Raw genomic sequence first — 20,294 nt, 5'->3', positions numbered from 1 at the left:
TTTGGCATTTGAAATGGTCATAATGTCTTTTAGGTGTTTAAATTTAATCACTATATCTGTTTTTGCCAATGAGGCATTTTCCTTAGGCATAAAAAAAGCATGAATACAGTTAGCACAAATATAATTGTTAGCTTTAAATAAAATTCTAAAACCATAATATTTCAGGAAATTGTTTTTATACAGGTAAATGGTTGCAGTTTTGTGGCGAGAACAGGAAAGCCTACAAATTTATTAAGGGTACAGTATTTAAAACTACTCATTGTACTAATGTTTTATTCTATTTAAAACCATTTGGTTACTAACAAAGCTTTTTCCTGCATGTACTTCTTTCAGTGTGTGATTTCTAAATGCTTTTAAAGTGTAACAAAACAAAATTATCCACCTTTTGTTATAAAACCCAATTGTAACAGAATTTGCAGCTATCTTGTTTTTGCTCTTGAGGTATATATATATCACATTAGCAACAAAGTAGGTTGTCACGCCAGTAAACTCCCAGGTGATGAGTGATGTTTTAAATTAGACTTTGCTATAGGATTCAGATTTTGAATCCCTTTTCCTGAGGGAATGTTGCTAGTACTGAATTATTAAAGATCTGGATTGGTTTAGGAAGAAGAATTTGGTGTTGATGATTCTTATTCTGAACATGGAGCACAGTACAATCAGACCCACCTAGAGATGATGGAAAATGAATTGGCTGGGAAACAACATGAGATTGAAGAGCTAAACAGAGAACTAGAAGAAATGAGGGCCACCTGTGGGACTGAAGGACTGAAGCAGGTGTGTTTACCTTATGTGGCTCTTGGTTTGTTACAAAACAAAAATAGGAAATTTGAATGCTAGTATAGGTACATTCTTTAAAGATGGGTTTTTAAAATGGTAACTTAAAGTCACCTCATAATATTTGTCCTTATACATATCATAAACAACATCGCTTAAAACTAGTCCATTAACAAGGCTAATATAATGAGATCTTTTTTTTAACTTTATGAGATAGCTAGACTGACATCACTTCAGTAGGGATAGATGTTTTTGTAAGCAGCCTGAGAGAAAATTATGTTGCATACCACATCAGTCAATATTGACTTAAACTCATTAAAAATGTCAGCCAATCTTTGTAAGTAACTTCTTGTGGTTAAAATAACATCTGTTGTTTGTGGCAGTCAGTTATGAAAACAAGGTGAAATAAGACATTGATGAGGATGACAGAATATATTTCAGTTTCATCTTCTTTAGAAACAAGGCTTAAACATGCCTATGATGGTAATGCCTACAAACATTGGAGCATCCCTAAATATAAAGACACTTGTCCTTCTAGAAGTAGATATATGGATAAGTCAAATCTAATGTATTTTGTTCCCTAGTTCAGATGGCTTTTTAAAAGTTGATTTGGAAGTAAAACTAATTCCCGCAAGATAATAGCTTTCAAATATGCTTACAAATTGTGATAATTCTGCCAATGCATTTTGAATATCATATTTTTGAAGAAGTTAGCTGTACTAATATTTAATTTTGTTAAAAAAAATTAAATATAGCACGTTTACTTTTCACTGATGTTTTTTAGTTGCAAGAATTTGAAGCTGCCATTAAACAGAGAGATGGCATCATAACCCAACTCACTGCTAATTTACAGCAAGCGAGAAGAGAAAAGGATGAGACAATGAGAGAATTTTTAGAGTTGACAGAACAGAGTCAAAAATTACAGATTCAATTCCAGCATGTAAGTATTACTAATAGAACAAAATTTATTAAATTTTTAGGAATGAATTTTTAAAATTTTTCTTATATTTTCCAGAGCAAATAAATATTTATTTAAAAGCCATTTGCTTATTATGTATTATTTTGAAAAAACTAGTAAATACTTGTTATGTTAACCAGGAATTTAATTCATACTTCTTGAGTGGTTTTGTGCTATTATTCTCTTTGTACTTCTTCCTCATCTGTATTTTAAAATCTTGTAAGTCCGATAAGATGGATTTTTGCAGAAATTAACCTGTAGTTACATCCAACCTTTGTCAACCCTGGTATGATTTTATTTTAGTTAGGTTCTGAAATGGTAACTAGACCGAATATATTCCACTTACCTTTAATTAGAGCCATAGGAATCTGATTGTGTTAATTAAGGTTTCTGTTGACGAGTAACAGAAAATAATTTTAGATAAGGGAGGAATTTATCAGCTTAGGTAATGTACTCATACTCATCTGATCAACTATGGCAGCATGTTTGCTGGGGTCTCAAGCCTGTGAATCCAGTACAGTACCCAGAGAGCAACTATGAGCCGAGTAACACCCCCCAAAGGATGTCTGTTCCTTAGTGTACTCACTTAAGAATTTAATACTTTGGGGTTTCTTTCTATTTTCAAGTTACAGGCTAGTGAAACTCTGAGAAACAGCACTCATAGTAGCACAGCTGCAGATTTACTACAAGCCAAACAACAGATCCTCACTCATCAGCAACAGCTGGAAGAACAAGACCATCTGTTAGAAGATTATCACAAAAAGAAAGAAGACTTCAAAATGCAAATTAGTTTCTTGCAAGAGAAAATTAGAGCATATGAAATGGTATGTTTAAGGAAGTCAACCAATGTGCAGCAGCTTTACAATTAACTTTAAAGTTTTTTATCCTAGTGTTTATCTTTTTGTTACACACATGAATCAGAAAGTTTCATAATTAAGAAAAGTTCTTTAAGCATGTAAGATAATTTATTTCAAAAGCAATTGGGAGTCTTCCAGTAATAGGTTTTAAGATTATACTCATTGGGACTTCCCTGGTGGTCCAGTGGGTAAGAATCCACGCTCCCAATGCAGGGGGCCCATGTTCGATCTAGGTCCCACATGCATGCCGCAACTGAGAGCCCACATGCCGCAGCTAAACATGCCGCAACGAAGATCTCGAGTGCCGCAACTAAGACTTGGCGCAGCCTAAATAAATAAATAAATATTGGGGGGGGGGGATAATACTCATTACTGAGTTCTTTGAAAGTGATCGGCCTTTGTTAAATTGAGTTCTCTGGAGAATCTACATTTATAACCAGAACTTCTATCCTTTTTTTTGTTTTACATCTAGAGATGTTTCTACTCATTTTAGCCATGGTTATGAAATTCTGAAAATATTTTCATGGCAAAATGAAGTTTCGTGGATTTTAATTAGAAAAAAATATAGATTCTCTTTATTCATGGTAGTTATGTGTTATAAAGTTGCTTGGAACACTTATATTCAGTGCTCCCAGGGGATATATATACACATACATACATGCACACACACATACATATCATATAGATTTTTTTTTGCTCTTTCCACTATATTTTATTTTTTAATTTTATTGACGTATATTTGATTTACAGTGTTGTGCATATCATATAGATTATAATATTAAATCCTAAGAAAACATCCTGGTAGATTATATTTTGTTTAATTTTCAAAAGAGAAATGAGGGTTAGAAGTGTTAACTGACTTGCGTAAGGGTGCCTTCCCCCTGAGTAGTTGCCAGAATCGGGATTCCAACCCTATTGGACTGACCCAGCGCCAGAATTTCTTGCAGTACGCTCTGCTACCCCCTACCATCTCCATTCTCATGGTCTTCATCCTTGTCCTCTCCATACGAGAACTTAAACAAAAAAGCAGTGTGCTCACCTTGCTTGATGCCAGTTGGAATCATGTGTGCCATGCAACTCAATTTTTTAAATTTATTTTTGGCTGCTTTGGGTCTTCGTTGCTGCTCATGGGCTTTCTCTAGTTGTGGCGAGCAGGGGCTACTCTTTGTTGTGGTGTGCGGGCTTCTCATTGCGGTGGCTTCTCTTGCTGTGGAGCGTGGGCTCTAGGCGCGTGGGCTCCAGTAGTTGTGGCTCGCAGGCTCTAGAGCGCAGGCTTAGTAGTTACGGCGCACGGGCTTAGTTGTTCTGCGGCATGTGGGGTCTTCTGGACCAGGGCTTGAAGCTGTGTCCCCTGCATTGGCAGGCGGATTCTTAACCACTGTGCCACCAGGAAAGTCCCAGCAACTCAAATTTTTTACCACTCTTTGCACTTTTGCAAATGACTGTGAGTATTGATTTCAGGGTTATATATAAATTTAAGCAAGTAAGCAAATTCACAGATATGAAATCTTTGAATAATGAGGGCAGACTATACATACAGTACAGTACTTGTTATAAACTTAGGAGGTTCTTCTGCAAGATGTTGAGAAATTGTCAAAACAAGACTATCGTTTGGATAATAATAAAAGTATTAGGTAGCATTTATTTTTATTTACTTGCTACCAGGCAATATTCAAAGCATCATACACATACTAACTCATTGAATCATCACACCAACCTTATGAGTTAGAGATACCATTATCACCCCCATTTTACAGATGAGGACATCAGGGCAAAGCAAGATGAAGTAAATTGCCCAGATATACAGGTAATAAATTGGTAGAGCCAGATTTCAAATCTAGGTAGTATGATTCCAGAGACTGTCTCTAAGGAAAATAGGAAATATACAATATTAAGATACTGAAATTATGAAATGGACATGCTTTACAACCAAGGTAATTTAAAAATCATTTTGTAGATGTTTACAGAACACTTGTTTTGCATCATGCTCTTGCAAGAGATAGTGATGTTTAAATGTGCTTTTTTTCTTCACTGGAACTCATGGTTTAGTAGGCATGTACGCAAGACACCACAAAACAAGGCTAAGTATGTTTAAAAAGTGTTTTGAAAATTCTTAGTAGGTTTTCATAAGGGAAGTGATTCAGGGTAGACTTTAGCTGGAAGGTGATATTTGAGGTAAGTCTGTATATTGGAACAATCCCCTTTTAATTGTACTTTGTTTTCTCCCTAATTGGTGTAATATATGGCACATAGCAGCTACTCAATACTAATTTGGTAAATAAGTGAATAAATTATGAATCTGAACTGATGAGATAGGGGGGACATTTTAGAGAGGGTGGAGTATGCATAAAGACCCAGGCTGAAACATGTTAGAAGTGTATATAGGCATCAAAAATAGTTTAATTAGAAAACAGTAGTCTTTGGAAATGAGTCTTTCCAGGAGGTAAGAGTAGAAAGTCAGTCTAGGCCTAGAAGAGCCTGGGCACTCGGGTTTTTTTGTACTTATTATATTGTATCCAGTAGGCAGTATAATTTGAGATTATTTAAAATTCAAGTAATTCATTTTCGTGGGGGGAATAACCTTTGTTTATTTGAATGTTAGCAGGAATACTTTTGTTATCGGTCCCTTTTTCATTACATACATATTTTTTCCTTTTTTTCTCTTTGAATGAATCCCTGAGTAGTAGTTCCATTAAAGCAACTGAGGGACTAGGACATTAGGATGATAGTTGGAACTGTCTTGGTTTCTGAGGCAACTGCATTAACTGTTCCAGGTTCATTCTTACTGTCCTAATCCTCTGAACTTCCCATGGTACAGTCGTCACAGGCAGGAACTATATTATTCCTTACTCTCTCAGGTCTGTTTCCAAAAAATAGAGAGATTGTATCCTTAACCACAGAGCTATCTTTTTTTTGCAACACCATATAAGTGGTTTAAAACCATGTACTTTGGAATAAATGGTACTAAGAAAAGTGAACCATGAATTAGTACTATTTAATAATTGAATGAAGAATTGTTGTTTGCAGTAATATCAGGTGTTGGACAGTTTTGAATCGATACTTTTTATTTTATGAGGGTTCCCCCCATGAAAAACCAGGATATATAAATAAATATTACAGATTTTATAACAACATTAACATTTTCAAGACTAATTACTTAACAGTTTAACTTAAGTTGACTGCCATGAACTGACTTTACTTTCTTAGAGACTCCAAATGCCTTACAGATTTTTTTGTAGTATATAAATATATTATGTGTGTATGTCGCACAGTGAGAATTAATACCTTAATATATTTATTTTATTTTAGATTCAAGCATATTCTGTGAGATAGAGAAAATAATATCATCTTTATTTTACAGGCGAAAACACCAAGATGTAAAGAGATTAAACTGATTTAAATGTCATATTTTAGTCCAGAAATTAAAGTCTGAAGGCTTAGTACTTGCTAGTAATTTATGGTGACATTGATGGGATATGTGATACCAAGACGAAAGCTGATAGGATTTTGCTCAAGTGAGCATGAGATCAAGGGATGTTAGAGGAATCAAATGTTCAGTGGCATTAGGCTGTGTTAACCTCATATATCCGTCTCACAGTAGGAATGGTCATGCCTTTGGACTGAAATTCTTAATTCTGTTTACAATAGACCCCTACCTTGCTTTCTACATTTGGTATGGTTTTCCCAGAGGGATTAGAATTCTCAAAGTCTCATGGTACCTTGATTCTCTTTTCTGAACTGTACTTAAATGGGCACTGCCAATATTTCTCTCTGAGGCTTTCTTTTCTCCTAGGCCCTGTCATTCTTTTTTTTAGGTATGTTAATACATTCATTTGAGGTGCCTTTAAGTCCTCTTGGCCTTGGACTTTTGTCTCCTGAAGGTGATTTTAATTACTTTACATATATTCTGTTCCGTTCTGTGGATTTTACTTTTTTTTTGGTCCTTGGGACTACAGCCCTTAACTACTCAGGCAACTAAGTAACAGAGACAAAACTTTGTCTCCAGGGCTTCTACTCGACTCCCTTATGCTCTAACACTTCTGCGAATGATTAGGGACATAGGGACATACCTTGGCATATGTTCTGGGTTTTGATTTATCCACAGTTCCAAAATAGAGTCCCAAATCAGACCTGGGGGGGAAAAAAATCTGTCTTGCTTTCAAATTTCTGTTCACACCAAAAATCTAGAATCAGATTGATATGCCATAAATGGTATAATTGTCTTGCATATCACTTGCGATTCAACCACTTAAGCATGGCATATCCCTGAACTTTTAATTCATTTAGCCCCAGGAGTGAAGTTAAGGCTCACCTACAGGAACCTGTGTTTGTTGTTTTACTCTTTTCATAACACTTGCCCACCAAACCTTCAGGTCACTAAAATACTATATGGGAGGAACTCTGATTTATTTTTAGGACTATCTTCTGGAACTGTAAGGAGTATGTAGTGCTCTAGCTATTGCAAATACTAAATACATAGAATGTTAATCAGTTAATAAGAAAGAAAAACGTTTAATGGTTTAGACACATTTTAATCCCACTGAAGTTTTCAACTAAAATATTTAGTCATAGCAATATAAGAAAAATTTCTTCCCACCAAGAAGGCCAACACTGCTCATAGGTAGTGTTGACTACACAAGTCCTGTGTCTCATTGACATAAGAAAAATTAAGGGGCAGGCTCAGCAGCTACTTTTTGTAGGATAATGTAAAAAGCAGTCTTCTGTCAGTCTTTTGGTAATGGGGTTAAGGGGTATAAGTAACCAGGAACTAAAAATGCCATTTTTATATTTTCATTTTTTCTTTATAAAGGAACAGGATAAAAAAGTAGAAAGCTCAAATAAAGAAATACAGGAAAAGGAAGCAGTCATTGAAGAATTAAATACAAAAATAATAGAAGAAGAAAAAAAAACTCTTGAGCTAAAGGATAAAGTCACAACTGCTGATAAATTACTGGAAGAATTACAAGAACAGTTTGTACAGAAGAACCAAGAGATAAAAAATATGAAATTAGAGCTGACTAATTCCAAGCAAAAGGAAAGACAGTGTTCTGAGGAAATAAAACAATTAATGGGGACAGTTGAAGAACTTCAGAAGAAAAATCATAAAGATAGTCAATTTGAAACTGATATTCTACAAAGAATGGAACAAGAAACACAAAGAAAGTTAGAACAACTCCGGGCAGAGCTGGATGAGATGTATGGGCAGCAGATAGTACAGATGAAACAAGAATTAATAAAACAACACATGTCACAGATAGATGAACTTAAAACACGACATAAGGGAGAAATGGAGAATGCTTTAAGATCATGTCCAAATATTACAGTTAATGAAGATCAGATAAAGTTAATGAATATGGCAATAAATGAACTGAATATAAAATTGCAAGATACTAACTCTCAAAAGGAAAAACTCAAGGAAGAACTAGGAGTAATTTCAGGAGAAAAGTCTGTTCTACAGAGACAACTTGAAGACCTTTTTGAAGAATTGAGCTTTTCAAGGGACCAAATTCAGAGGGCTAGACAGACTATAGCTGAACAAGAAAGTAAACTCAGTGAAGCACACAAGTCCCTTAGGACAGTGAAAGATTTGAAAGCAGAGATTATTTCTGCATCTGAATCCAGGAAGGAACTAGAATTAAAACATGAAGCAGAAGTTACACATTATAAGATAAAGCTTGAAATGTTAGAAAGAGAAAAAAATGCTGTATTAGACAGAATGGCTGAATCACAAGAAGCTGAGCTAGAGAGGCTGAGGACACAGCTCCTGTTTAGTCATGAAGAAGAACTTTCCAAACTGAAGGAAGATTTGGAAATTGAACATCGAATAAATATTGAAAAGCTTAAAGATAACTTGGGCATTCACTATAAACAACAGATAGATGGCTTACAGAATGAAATGAGCCAGAAGATAGAAACCATGCAGTTTGAAAAAGACAATTTGATAACTAAGCAGAACCAGTTAATTTTGGAAATTTCAAAGCTGAAAGATTTACAGCAATCCCTTGTGAATTCAAAATCAGAAGAAATGACCCTTCAAATCAATGAACTTCGAAAAGAAATTGAAATACTCAGACAAGAAGAAAAGGAAAAGGGTACACTTGAACAAGAAGTTCAAGAATTACAACTTAAAACTGAATTATTGGAGAAACAAATGAAGGAAAAAGAGGATGACCTTCAAGAAAAATTTGCACAACTTGAAGCAGAGAATAGCATTCTTAAAGATGAAAAGAAGGCCCTTGAAGACATGTTGAAAATATATACTCCTGTTAACCAAGAAGAAAGATTAATTTTCATAGACTCCGTTAAGTCCAGATCCAAAGACTGTAGCTGGCAAAAAGAAATAGAAATACTTACAGAGGAAAATGAGAACCTCAAAAAACAATGTATTCAGCTAACTGAAGAGATTGAAAAGCAAAGGAACACTTTTTCATTTGCTGAAAAAAATTTTGAAGTTAATTATCAAGAGTTACAGGAGGATTATGCTTGCCTTCTCAAGGTAAAAACCGATCTAGAAGACAGTAAAAATAAACAAGAAGTTGAATATAAAAGTAAGCTTAAAGCACTTAGTGAAGAGCTTCATCATTTGCAAAGAATAAACCCAACTATAGTGAAAATAAAAAGTTCAGTCTTTGATGATGACAAAACTTTTACAGCAGAACCATTGGAAATTGGTGAGGTTGTTGAGAAAGATACAACAGAACTTATGGAAAAGCTTGAGGTAACCGAGCGAGAAAAATTAGAACTGTCAGAGAGACTGTCTGATCTTTCTGAACAATTAAAACAGAAACATAGCGAGATTAGTTTTCTAAGGGAAGAAGTTAAATCTTTAAAGCAAGAAAAAGAGCAAGTTTTATTGAGATGTAGAGAGCTAGAAATCATAATTAACCATAATAGGACAGAAGATGCAAATGTGTGTGCTGTCCATTTAAGCTCTTTAAAAGATGGAGTTTTGACAAGCAGGGATTCTGGAGAGTCTGTTCCTAAAATAAGTAAAGATTTTGGTGAAGAATCAAAAATAATGGAGTTAAATAAAATTCCTTTTGAAAATATGACTCTTGGAAAAGAAAACAAGCAAGAATGGTTTTTTGATCACTTGCCGTCAGTGACAAATGAATCATCACTTGGGACAACTGAACCAGGTGAAAATGATAAACTTCAGCAGGAGCTCAGTGTACTTAAATCAGAACAGGTATGTTTACTTACATGTATATGCTACAGTGTACATTTCATACTAAAAGTTTTCATCTTCATAAAACATAAATTAACCTTACAAGAGAATGAAAGTAAACCCTGTAATGTAATTCTCACTTAAGCCTATCATTTATCATTTCTTTTATCTTTTTATTCTTAAACATTGTTGTCTTAAATGTTGTTGCTGCTGTTTTAGTTAATCTTTTAGTTAATCTGCTCAGGAAATAGAACATTTTCTTTGAAAAGGCAAGAGTTTAAATAGCAAGAGTCTGAGGTTTAGAAAAGTTATTTTGTAATATTTTGTTGCAATCCCAAAGATTGGTTTCAGTCTCATTTTGTATTGGTGTTTTCAAGGTTCCACAACTGAAAATTAACTCTCAAACTTTTTAGTACTCCATATAGTTGTTCAGTAGTTATGAAACTATATTTCCCTGAGAAAAAAATCTTGGTTTAAATCCTAGCGTTTTCTCAGAGTCTTGTTTTCCCTCAAGGGGGGGAAAATGTATGAATTTTAAATACAGTTAAACAATGCATATAATGAGTAATACTAGGTCACTCCTGATGATTTATATTTGCTGGATTCTGAAAATAGAAATGACATGAAAATTCCACTGGACATCTTGTATAATGGTGCTAACTAGAGCTTTATGTGTTTCTTCATTTCTCTAACAACTATTTATTGAGTCTCTTGCCAGGTAGGAATAGTGGTGAACAAGAGAAAGAAGGTTCCTGCTCTCAAAGAGCGTATATTCTAGTGAGGGAGGCAGGCAATAAATGAGGAAACAAGTAGAATAGTTAAGAAATAGTGATGTTTTATAAAGAAAATAAAACAGATAATGTGATAGAGAATGGTGGGTAGCGGTGGTCAGGAAAGGTGTCTAGGAGGAATTAACATCTGAGCTGCCACCTGAATGACAGTGAGGAGTCTGCCACATGGAAATTAGAGCAATTGTGATGACGGAGAAGAGTTTGAGGAACAGAATAAAGACGTATTTAGTTGAGTTTGAGAGAAGGAGAGTGGAAGGAAAAGAGTTTGAAGAAGCAAAAGACCAGATCTTGTAGAGCCTTACAGACTGCGTAAGAAGTTGAGATTTTATTCTGTATACAGTAGGAAGCCACTGGAAAGTTTTTTCTTTTTACTTCTAATAAATGTACTGACATTTATGATCTTATATCAGATGTAAGGATATTTTACATTTTAATAACCTAAATAGAGTTAAGATGTTCTAACTGCATAACTATTAATGCTTTGTTAAATATCTGAAATAGTTTTGAAAATCATAATTGGTTTTAATGTAATCACTCCTAAAAATGCCAGAGATCATTTAAATTTTTTTAAAAAGCATTACTGGGGGAGGACCTAAATTTGAAGCTGTCAAAATGGTCAAATTTTCTCAGTAAGAATTTTCTTTTTCTAACTAAAGACATTTTCAGTGACATTCAGATACCATCTCCTTGACATTAACTTCCATAAAGTAAACAGAGGCAAACCCATAAGCTGTCCCTGCCCCACTCATCACTACCAAGACAAACCCCCTTAGTGATGGGGAGAGGAGTGAGGTGTGTGTCTGTGGAAGGAAGCTCATGGAAGAAATTGAGCAACAACTTACATAATAACACCTAAGAGCAATCCAAATATGCTTAGAAATAATGCTGAAGCCACAAAAATACTTCTGCTCTTGGGACTAAACTAATTGGCTCATAAACATGAAAAGATACTTTCAACATTATAAATTGATATAACAATAAAATAGCATTTTATACCTGTCAGATTGGCAAAATAAGTTTCACAATAAAAAGTGTGACGAGAATGTGGGGAGATGAGTATTCACCTACACTGTTAAATATCAGTGTAAATTGGTGTAATTATATTTTAAAAATGTGTTAAAATCTAATGCAGTTAATATACATCATCTATGATGCAGCATTTACATTTCTCGGTGGCACTCAGTGTAGTCCCTGACCAGCAGCATCAGCATCACTTGAAAACAGGTTAAAATTCAAATTCTGGGGCCCACATGAGACCTCCTGAACTAGACGCTCTGGGAGGGGGGCCCAGCAATCTGTTTTAATAAGCACTCCAGGTGATTTTGATGTGTGCTAAAGTTTGAGAACCACTACACTAGAGAAACACTAGCATATATGTACAAGGGCGTATGTATATGAACTTATTGTAGCATTTTTTAAAATATCAGAAAAATTAGAAATAATCCAGTTGATCTCCAAAAAGGAAATGGACAAATTGTGCTATATTCATATATATAATACCACAGTTAAATTCATCTGTATCTCCATGGATAGATCTCAGAAGTATATTGAATGAGAAGAGTAATTTGCAAAATAAATACCATTTTGCACCATTTATGTAAATTCTTAAAAACATAAAATATAATGCATTGTTTATAGATGGACTGAGAAGTGAGAGTATAAGAAATGAACTGTATTTGCAGCAAATTTATGATCAAATTTATGATAATGGCCTCTGGGGAAGGAGGAATGAGAACATAGTAGATTAAATTTTATCTATGCTTTCTTTCTAAACCAAAAAAATACGTAGGGAGGAGAGAAATGAAAAAAAAAGATAAAATAATTGTATTTGTTAATTTGGGGGGTGTGTACATAGTGTTTATTACATTATTATTTGCATTTCTCTATACTTGTTTTAAAATGTTATTTTTGAACAAAAATGAAAGATCAGGCCATCCTAGCTATACCAAATATCAAAATTTACTCTGAAGTTGAAGTAATGAAAATATTGTGCTATTTTCCTTGAAAAAGATAGGTAGGTCAGTGCAACAGAATAAGTGAGAAAAAAATTAAATTAGACGTCACTTCTCTTACATGAAATTTTAAACTGTAATTTCATGTATTTCCTCCCTTGTAATCAGTATATGCAAAAAAAAAAGTTAAATTACTTGATTTGTCATTTAAAAATATTCTAACCTACACATTAATTTACTTTAAGAATGATTTAAGGCTACAGATGGAAGCTCAACGTATTTGCCTCTCCCTGGTTTATTCAACTCATGTGGATCAGGTTCGTGAATATATGAAAAAGGAAAAAGATAAAGCTCTTTGCAGTCTTAAGCAGGAGCTTATTTCTGCTCAAGAGGATAAGATCAAGGAACTTCAGAAAATACACCAGCTAGAGCTACAGAATATAAAAACACAAGAAACAGGTAAATGATTTCTAACAAAATTATAAGTATTATGAAACAAATAAGTATCACTTAGAGCCCACTACTCCATGATTCTGTTCTTGACTTAGACCCCATAGAGGAACATGACTGGGTATTCCAGTCCTGGACTCATTTGTTCATATAATCATAGGATACTCGTTTAAGTGCTTGAGAAATCTAAAAATCACTGAGTTATTTTCCCCAAGAAGTCAACAATCCTGTGGGAAAGCAATATAAAATAAACTCTTAGAAAACAATAGGAAAATTTCTATATTAGAAGAATGAACAGAAAGAATGGAAGGAGAGAGGAGAAAAGTCTAGTACTGCCTGGAAGAGTGAGGCAGTAGGCAGGAGTAGGGAGGTTAGAATTTTAGCGAAAGCTCTTGAGTCTTAAATGTAGAGGCATGAGAGACTGCATCCATTTTGGAGAGTTGAGAGTTCAAGGTGTGTGAAAACGTACTGAGGGATAAAGATGGAAAGATTGGCAGGAGCTTGATAAGAAAAGGCTTCATATACCCTAAGTGAAGCATGTTTAATCTTTATGCCAATGGTGGTAAGACCTAATGCAGGATTTTCAATAGTGGGAGTAACATCGTAAGATTTTTATTTTAAGATGACAGCATTGGGGCAAATTGGGGGAGGTGATAAGTGATGGGAAGACCAGTTAAGCAACTTTGGCAGTAATTCTGTTAACATTAAGACGTTGAACTAAAATGTCATTGGGGATTGGAGAAGGAAGGAAAGTTTAAGAGTTAAAGAGGTAGGCTGTAGTCTGCAGTTAATATTAGCAGTAAAAGGGGAAGGAATTGAGAATGATCCCTAAGTTTCTAGCTTGAGTAGTTGGCTTGAGGGTGACTCCAGTCATGAGGAGGATAAGGACCAGATTTGTGGAAAAAATAGTAAATTAAGCTTGGAACATTGAGTTAAAAATACTTGTTGACTTTGAAAAAGAGATATCTAAGGGTCAGGACAGGAATAATAATGCAGATGTAGAGAATGGACTTGAGGACACAGGGAGGGGGAAGGGTAAGCTGGGATGAAGTGAGAGAGTGTCATGGACTAATATACACTACTAAATGTAAAATAGAGAGCTAGTGGGAAGCAGCCGCATAGCACAGGGAGATCAGCTCGGTGCTTAGTGACCACCTAGAGGGGTGGGATAGGGAGGGTGGGAGGGAGATGCAAGAGGGAGGAGATATGGGGATATATGTATATGTATAGCTGACTCACTTTGTTAAAAGCAGAAACTAACACACCATTGTAAAGCAATTATGCTCCAATAAAGATGTTTAAAAAGAAAAACCCACAAATAAATAAATTAATTAATTAATTTAAAAAAAAGAGATATTTAGTAGGCAGTTGAAAATAGAAAGCTGAAACCTAAGAGGGAGGTTTAGGCACAAGATAAAGATTTGTAAATCAAAAGATCATTTGATCCTGGTTTGTGACCACCTAGAGGGGTGGGATAGGGAGGGTGGGAGGGAGGGAGCCGCAAGAGGGAAGAGATAAGGGAACATATGTATATGTATAACTGATTCACTTTGTTATAAAGCAGAAACTAACACACCATTGTAAAGCAATTATACTCCAATAAAGATGTTAAAAAAAAAGATCATTTGAGGCCAAGGACAAGAATGAGATGCCCTGGGAGACTGTAGAGTGAGCCAAAGACTAAGATGGTACTGTGTAAGCAGCAATATTTAAGGAACCTTAAGTGGAAGACTAGTTGCAGTTAACTTTTACCTTTAATACTTATTTAATTACTCAATTAAATTAGATTTCCTTTGTTCAAGGTATCTTTAGGCCCCCACTCTTGACAGATCTGCCTTTGTGAATGAGGTGGTTCATAAGTTTGGAATTGTTTTGTTGAACAGAGTAGAATTTAAAGTGTGGCTTAAATAAGAATACCATAGTTTTTCACTTAAGCAGTTCTTCGGCAATTGAATAAGATTTTAAGCATATATTGTTTGTATTGGTATCCTCTTCAGATAGAATCTCTAGTGTTTCAGACTACAAGTTAATTAATGGGTCCGTTAATGGGCGATGAAGTCAGTCCAGTGATAAAGTAGAACAGAACACATTGGCGTGCATAGCATGTAGAAAGAGTAAATATTGATTTGTGAAATTTTTGTTTCAGTTTTATATGGATGTATATATGTAATAGGTTATGCTATATGATGTATTTCTTGTATTGGGTTGTAGTAAAAAAAATTGTTAAGTCACTTCTTTGTACCATTTTGTGGGATATAAATTGAAAATCCTACTAATTATCTTAGATGGTTAACATTGAGCAGCACAAAATAACATTGAAAGAAATAAAGAATTTAAAACTAATCTTATTGCCAGGAAGCTTCCAGTTGACATAGGTTTAATATGAAAATAGTTTCTAAGTATGTAAACTGAACATTTTAATGTGATATCTATTCTATTAGGTGATGAAGTGAAGCCTTTACAAATGCTCATTGGAAAACTTCACAGAGCAGTGTCTGAAGAATGTTCTCATTTTACACAGGTAAGGTATTAGTTAAAAATACTTTTACCATAATTCAAAAAGATACATATACCACAGTGTTCATTGCAGCACTATTTACAATATCCAGGACATGGAAGCAACCTAAATGTCCATCAACAGATGAATGGATAAAGAAGATATGGCACATATATACAGTGGAATATTACCAGCCATAAAAAGGAACAAAATTGAGTTATTTGTAGTGAGGTGGATGGACCTAGAGTCTGTCATACAGAGTGAAGTAAGTCAGAAAGAGAAAAACAAATACCGTATGCTAATGCACATATATGGAATCTAAAAAAACAGTACTGATGAACTTAGTGGCAGGGCAGGAATAAAGACGCAGACGTAGAGAACGGACTTGAGGACACGGGGAAGGGGAAGCTGGGACACAGTGAGAGAGTAGCACTGACATATATACACTACAAATGTAAAATGGACGGGCTAGTGGGAAGCTGCTGCATAGCACAGGGAGATCAGCTTGGTGCTCTGTGATCACCTAGAAGAGTGGGATAGGGAGTGTGGGAGGGAGGCTCAAGAAGGAGGGGATATGGGGATATATGTATACGTTATAGCTGATTCACTTTGTTGTACAACAGAAACTAACACAACAGTGTGAAGCAATTATACTCCAATAAAGATTTTTTTTTTTAGAAAGTACTTTTAGACAAGAAATGCTAAATTTTAAGTTACTACAAATTTGATAGGCAGAATCATCTGAGTTAGTTTTCCCTACTGTCTTATCTTGGAACTGTATTTAGAAAATATTGCTGAGGGGCTTCCCTGGTGGCGCAGTGGTTGAGAATCTGCCTGCCAATGCAGGGGACACGGGTTCAAGCCCTGGTCTGGGAAGATCCCACATGCCACGGAGCAACTGGGCCCGTGAGCCACAATTACTGAGCCTGCGCGTCTGGAGCCTGTGCTCCGCGACAAGAGAGGCCGCGATAGTGAGAGGCCCGCGCACCGCGATGAAGAGTGGCCCCCGCTTGCCACAACTGGAGAAAGCCCTCGCACAGAAACGAAGACCCAACACAGCCATAAATAAATAAAAATTTAAAAAAAAGAAAAAGAAAAAGAAAATATTGCTGAGTTTTTAAGTTTAAAATGAGCATTTAAATGTTTTCCTGATAATCAGTTTGAAACAAAAGAAATTTAGGTAAATTATCTCAGCAGTAGAATACACAAAAGGTATGCCTAATTAAAAAAAACAGACCAATAGAGCCTGAAGCAGGTCTATCTCCTGCCCCTGCCCACTTTGGTGGTTGAGTGATTTGATGACTTACCTGGGGATCTTGCACAAGACTAGTGAGATAAGACTTCACACTGTAGATTGCCAATTATAATTATGCCAAGTATAATTATATTTGTGAAGATCGGGTGAAATAGGAGCGCTTCTACACTGCTGGTGGATGTGTACTGCCTTGAGAAGCGGATTGGTAAGGTATATTGTTGAAGATATGTACATTACACAGGCCAGGCATTTACTTCTACTTAGGCTCACATTGGTGCACAACCAGATAAGTTCATTGCAAGAATGTCTATGTTAAGTCAAAAATTAGAAACAACTCATTTTTATCTACAGACAAATGAATAAACAAATTGTGTTATATCTGTACAATGGAACACCATATTGCAGTGTTTGCTAGGTGTACTAATATCAGCAAATCTCAAAAGAAAAAAGTATGAAAACATGCATGTTAGAGTAATCACCTCTGGGCAGAGAGACAGGTGAATGAAATACGTAAGCAGTACTTAATTCAGAAATCTTCAAATCTGTATGTAATGTTCAATTTCTTTTTAAAAATATGGATATAATATGACAAAATATTAGTATTTGTTACAGCTAAGTAATAGATGAACTATTTTTTCTGCATATTTGAAATAGTTCAAAATTTAAAATACATGCCTAGGCTTGTCACAGATCTCCATCCCAGCCTGTGTATTTGTAAATCGAAGAAGGAGGAGGGTGGTATTAGTTGGGAAGGTAAAGCTGCCTTACTGATTCTGATTACCTACAGAATAGTTCAAAAACAGTATTCAAAAAAGCAAAAGAAAGTCAGAAATACCACATTCATTCAGCCTCCACTTCTGCCGAAGGGTTCAGTCGTTGTCCTTTCATATCCATTGTTGATAGTCTGTAAATATGGAAAGAGGGCCCAAGTCACAGTAGTTTATTTATAAGCTGACTTTATATTTTCTTTTCTTCCGTTAATGTTTCTACTTGACCCCTAATCTGAAGTTGAAATATGAATCAACTTGTAATGGAGAGGTCCCCTGGAGTTCATCGTGAAACCTGGTTTTGTCACTAATCATTGATGTTACTATGGACTAGTTACTTCATCTTTCTGGGTCTGTTGCCTCACCTGTAAATTGGGTGATCCTTCAGGTTTCTACCAACCTGAATCAACTTATCAATTTATGATAAAATTCTACCTTAGGGACTGTGTTGAAAATTTAATAAAGTCAATTATTAATAGATAGTGTAGTTTAACTTTTAGGCAAATCTCAAGAAATAGCAACAATAAACAAATTGGTTAAGTCTAGAAGTTGTCGATTGTTATTTCCAGTTGCATGAGGGGCAAAGGTGAAACTTATTTAGAGGGCTTACGAAATGATTATGCGGCATATGTTATTTGTAAGTGATGATAGAATTGTCTGTTGCTCAGGAGAAAAACCAGAATGATGTGTCAAATGTTTTTTATTTTTTTCTGTGTATAAACCACAGAATAGTATTCTCTTATGTTAAAGTCTATGAATGTGTTCTCCTACTTCATATATTATAATTTCTATAGAATTTATAGACTACTTTTTGAACTTCTGTCCTCATCTTTTGGTGTTTTTTCAAGGGTAGTTGACCTTACAGAGATAACATCACAATAGGATCCAAGCCAGAAAGTGGTAGATTAAAGTATAAGATATATTCATTATTAGGAAGAAGCAAAAAGTTATAATTTGATAGATATATTTGATATATATTATAGATAATGAAGACTATCAGTGTTCTCCTGGTGTAAGAAGAATTTCACATTCTATATGTGGAGAGAGAAAGATTTAGACTTGGTTATTTCTTTTGCAGATTGATTTGATATACGGAAGAGTGTTTTCTTACTGATTTTTCTGTGCCATTTTGACTGTCTTTTGCATATAGAAAAATAGTGTTTAATGATCTTTAGTGGCAGAAATCAAAATTTTAATTCCATAAAATACCTAATTTTGTTGTCAACAGACTTTTTGCAGTGTCCTTGGTGAACATTATACTCCTGCTTTAAAATGTGAAGTAAATGTAGAAGAGAAAGAGAAAGAGACTTCCTGTGTTCACACTTCTGAAAATCAAGAACTAGAATTGCAAGATTATAAATATGAAGTTCAAGGTAATAAAGGCTTTACCACATTATTGAACAGAGCAATTTTCTTAAATGAATTGATTAACTTTCTCTGTTAATTCATGATTTTATCACTTAGCCAATTTGAGTTATCTTAACATCTTGTTTTTTCAGGTTCATGAAATCTTAAATCTTTAATGTACATTTTTAGTTTTACAATGCAGTAATTGTGATATAAAGAGAACCAAAGCTGTCTACAAGTTTCCTTGTCTCTTTATCCTCTGTTCCTCTACTTCTATCTTTTCCTGACTATAATTCTTAATTTTATACCATAGATCCAAACCTTTAAAAGTTGGATTTTATTGAATAAGTTTATGTCGGGGTTTTATTTTTTAAAAAAAGAATAAGGCATTCAGTTATCTTTCTTAATAGGAATCCTATATTCATTTTTACAAATTATAACCTCAATTAATGTTTTTGATATTCCTTCACAGATAAAATGTTTCCTACCCCATCCGTTTGTATGAAGAATGAACAAATATGTACAAATTAATGAATGCCAAAAGAAATTAATGTATTTTAATATGAAATTGTCAGGTTAATCTTTGTAGCAGGTGTTCCACATTAATGAGGTTTTAATTGTTGGTTACTAAATATATGAATTTTACTTCTAGCAGGCAATTTTCTAAAGTTATGAACAGACAAATAATACTTATTGAAAGAAGCAGACTTTTATTATGGAGTGAAATTATTACAATTGTTTATCATTTAGATTTTCAAGAAAATGTGCAAACTCTTCTCAACAAAGTAACGGAAGAATACAACAAACTCTTGGTACTTCAGTCACGATTAAGTAAGGTCTGTAAAATGGAAAATGTATTACGATGTTTGCATTTATTGTATTACCTGCTATTTTGTAAGCTATTTCATCAACCAAGAATTTCTAAAATAAGTGAACATGAAAAGAAAATTAGGGAAAAGTGACATATATTTATAGTATCAGTGAGCTGAAGGAATTTCTGCAATTTGAATACTCTTTACCTCTTTAGAGAGTTTTTGAAGTCATGATAAAGTTAAAACGTATATAAAATGTCAAATTGTAAACTTTGTGAAACGGTTGCATTTAATTTTACATATAACATTTTTTAAAGCAGTGAGTCTGTTTTAGAGAAAAATGTGATTTGTTGTTTAGAATATAGCTAGTTTCACATGGTGTGTTACATAAAATTTCTTTCAAGCAGTTGTTTTAGAAATGTGCACATAGAAAACTAGGTAAGAGAGTATAGATGGCATCATATAATTTATTAACTATATCAGAAAAATAACATATATTAGTTCTTCCTCTTTCTCTTCCCCTCCTTCTTTTTCCCATTCTATTTTACCCCCTTTCTCCTTTCCCTCTCTCTTCCTCTTTCTGTGCAATTAAAGCACAACCTTATCCAGCCTTTCCTAAAATCTATAAACCTATCCCAGTATCTTACAGATAACTATGTAGGA

General features: G+C 34.4%; 1 protein-coding gene across 16 annotated transcripts in view; it reads left to right on the top strand.

The window, feature by feature from the left end:
• Positions 1-20,294, top strand: part of AKAP9 (A-kinase anchoring protein 9) — a 150,368-nt gene that overhangs the window by 35,014 nt on the left and 95,060 nt on the right. For 9 of the 16 annotated variants that reach the window (XM_082471641.1, XM_082471640.1, XM_082471651.1 and 6 more), the window contains 9 exons: positions 166-237; positions 607-777; positions 1,562-1,717; positions 2,362-2,559; positions 7,403-9,781; positions 12,749-12,962; positions 15,395-15,474; positions 18,701-18,845; positions 19,570-19,655. In XM_082471641.1, the coding sequence (XP_082327767.1) occupies positions 166-237; positions 607-777; positions 1,562-1,717; positions 2,362-2,559; positions 7,403-9,781; positions 12,749-12,962; positions 15,395-15,474; positions 18,701-18,845; positions 19,570-19,655 (3,501 nt within the window). The remainder of the gene's footprint in view (positions 1-165; positions 238-606; positions 778-1,561; positions 1,718-2,361; positions 2,560-7,402; positions 9,782-12,748; positions 12,963-15,394; positions 15,475-18,700; positions 18,846-19,569; positions 19,656-20,294) is intronic. The other 7 variants (XM_082471643.1, XM_082471644.1, XM_082471648.1 and 4 more) reach the window with 2 other exon arrangements.

The sequence above is a fragment of the Balaenoptera physalus genome (assembly GCF_965194825.1).
Source record: "Balaenoptera physalus genome assembly, chromosome: 8".
NCBI classification, from domain to species: Eukaryota; Metazoa; Chordata; class Mammalia; order Artiodactyla; family Balaenopteridae; genus Balaenoptera; species Balaenoptera physalus.
Note: the sequence above shows the minus strand (reverse complement) of the source record. Positions and strands in the feature narration are given on the sequence as shown.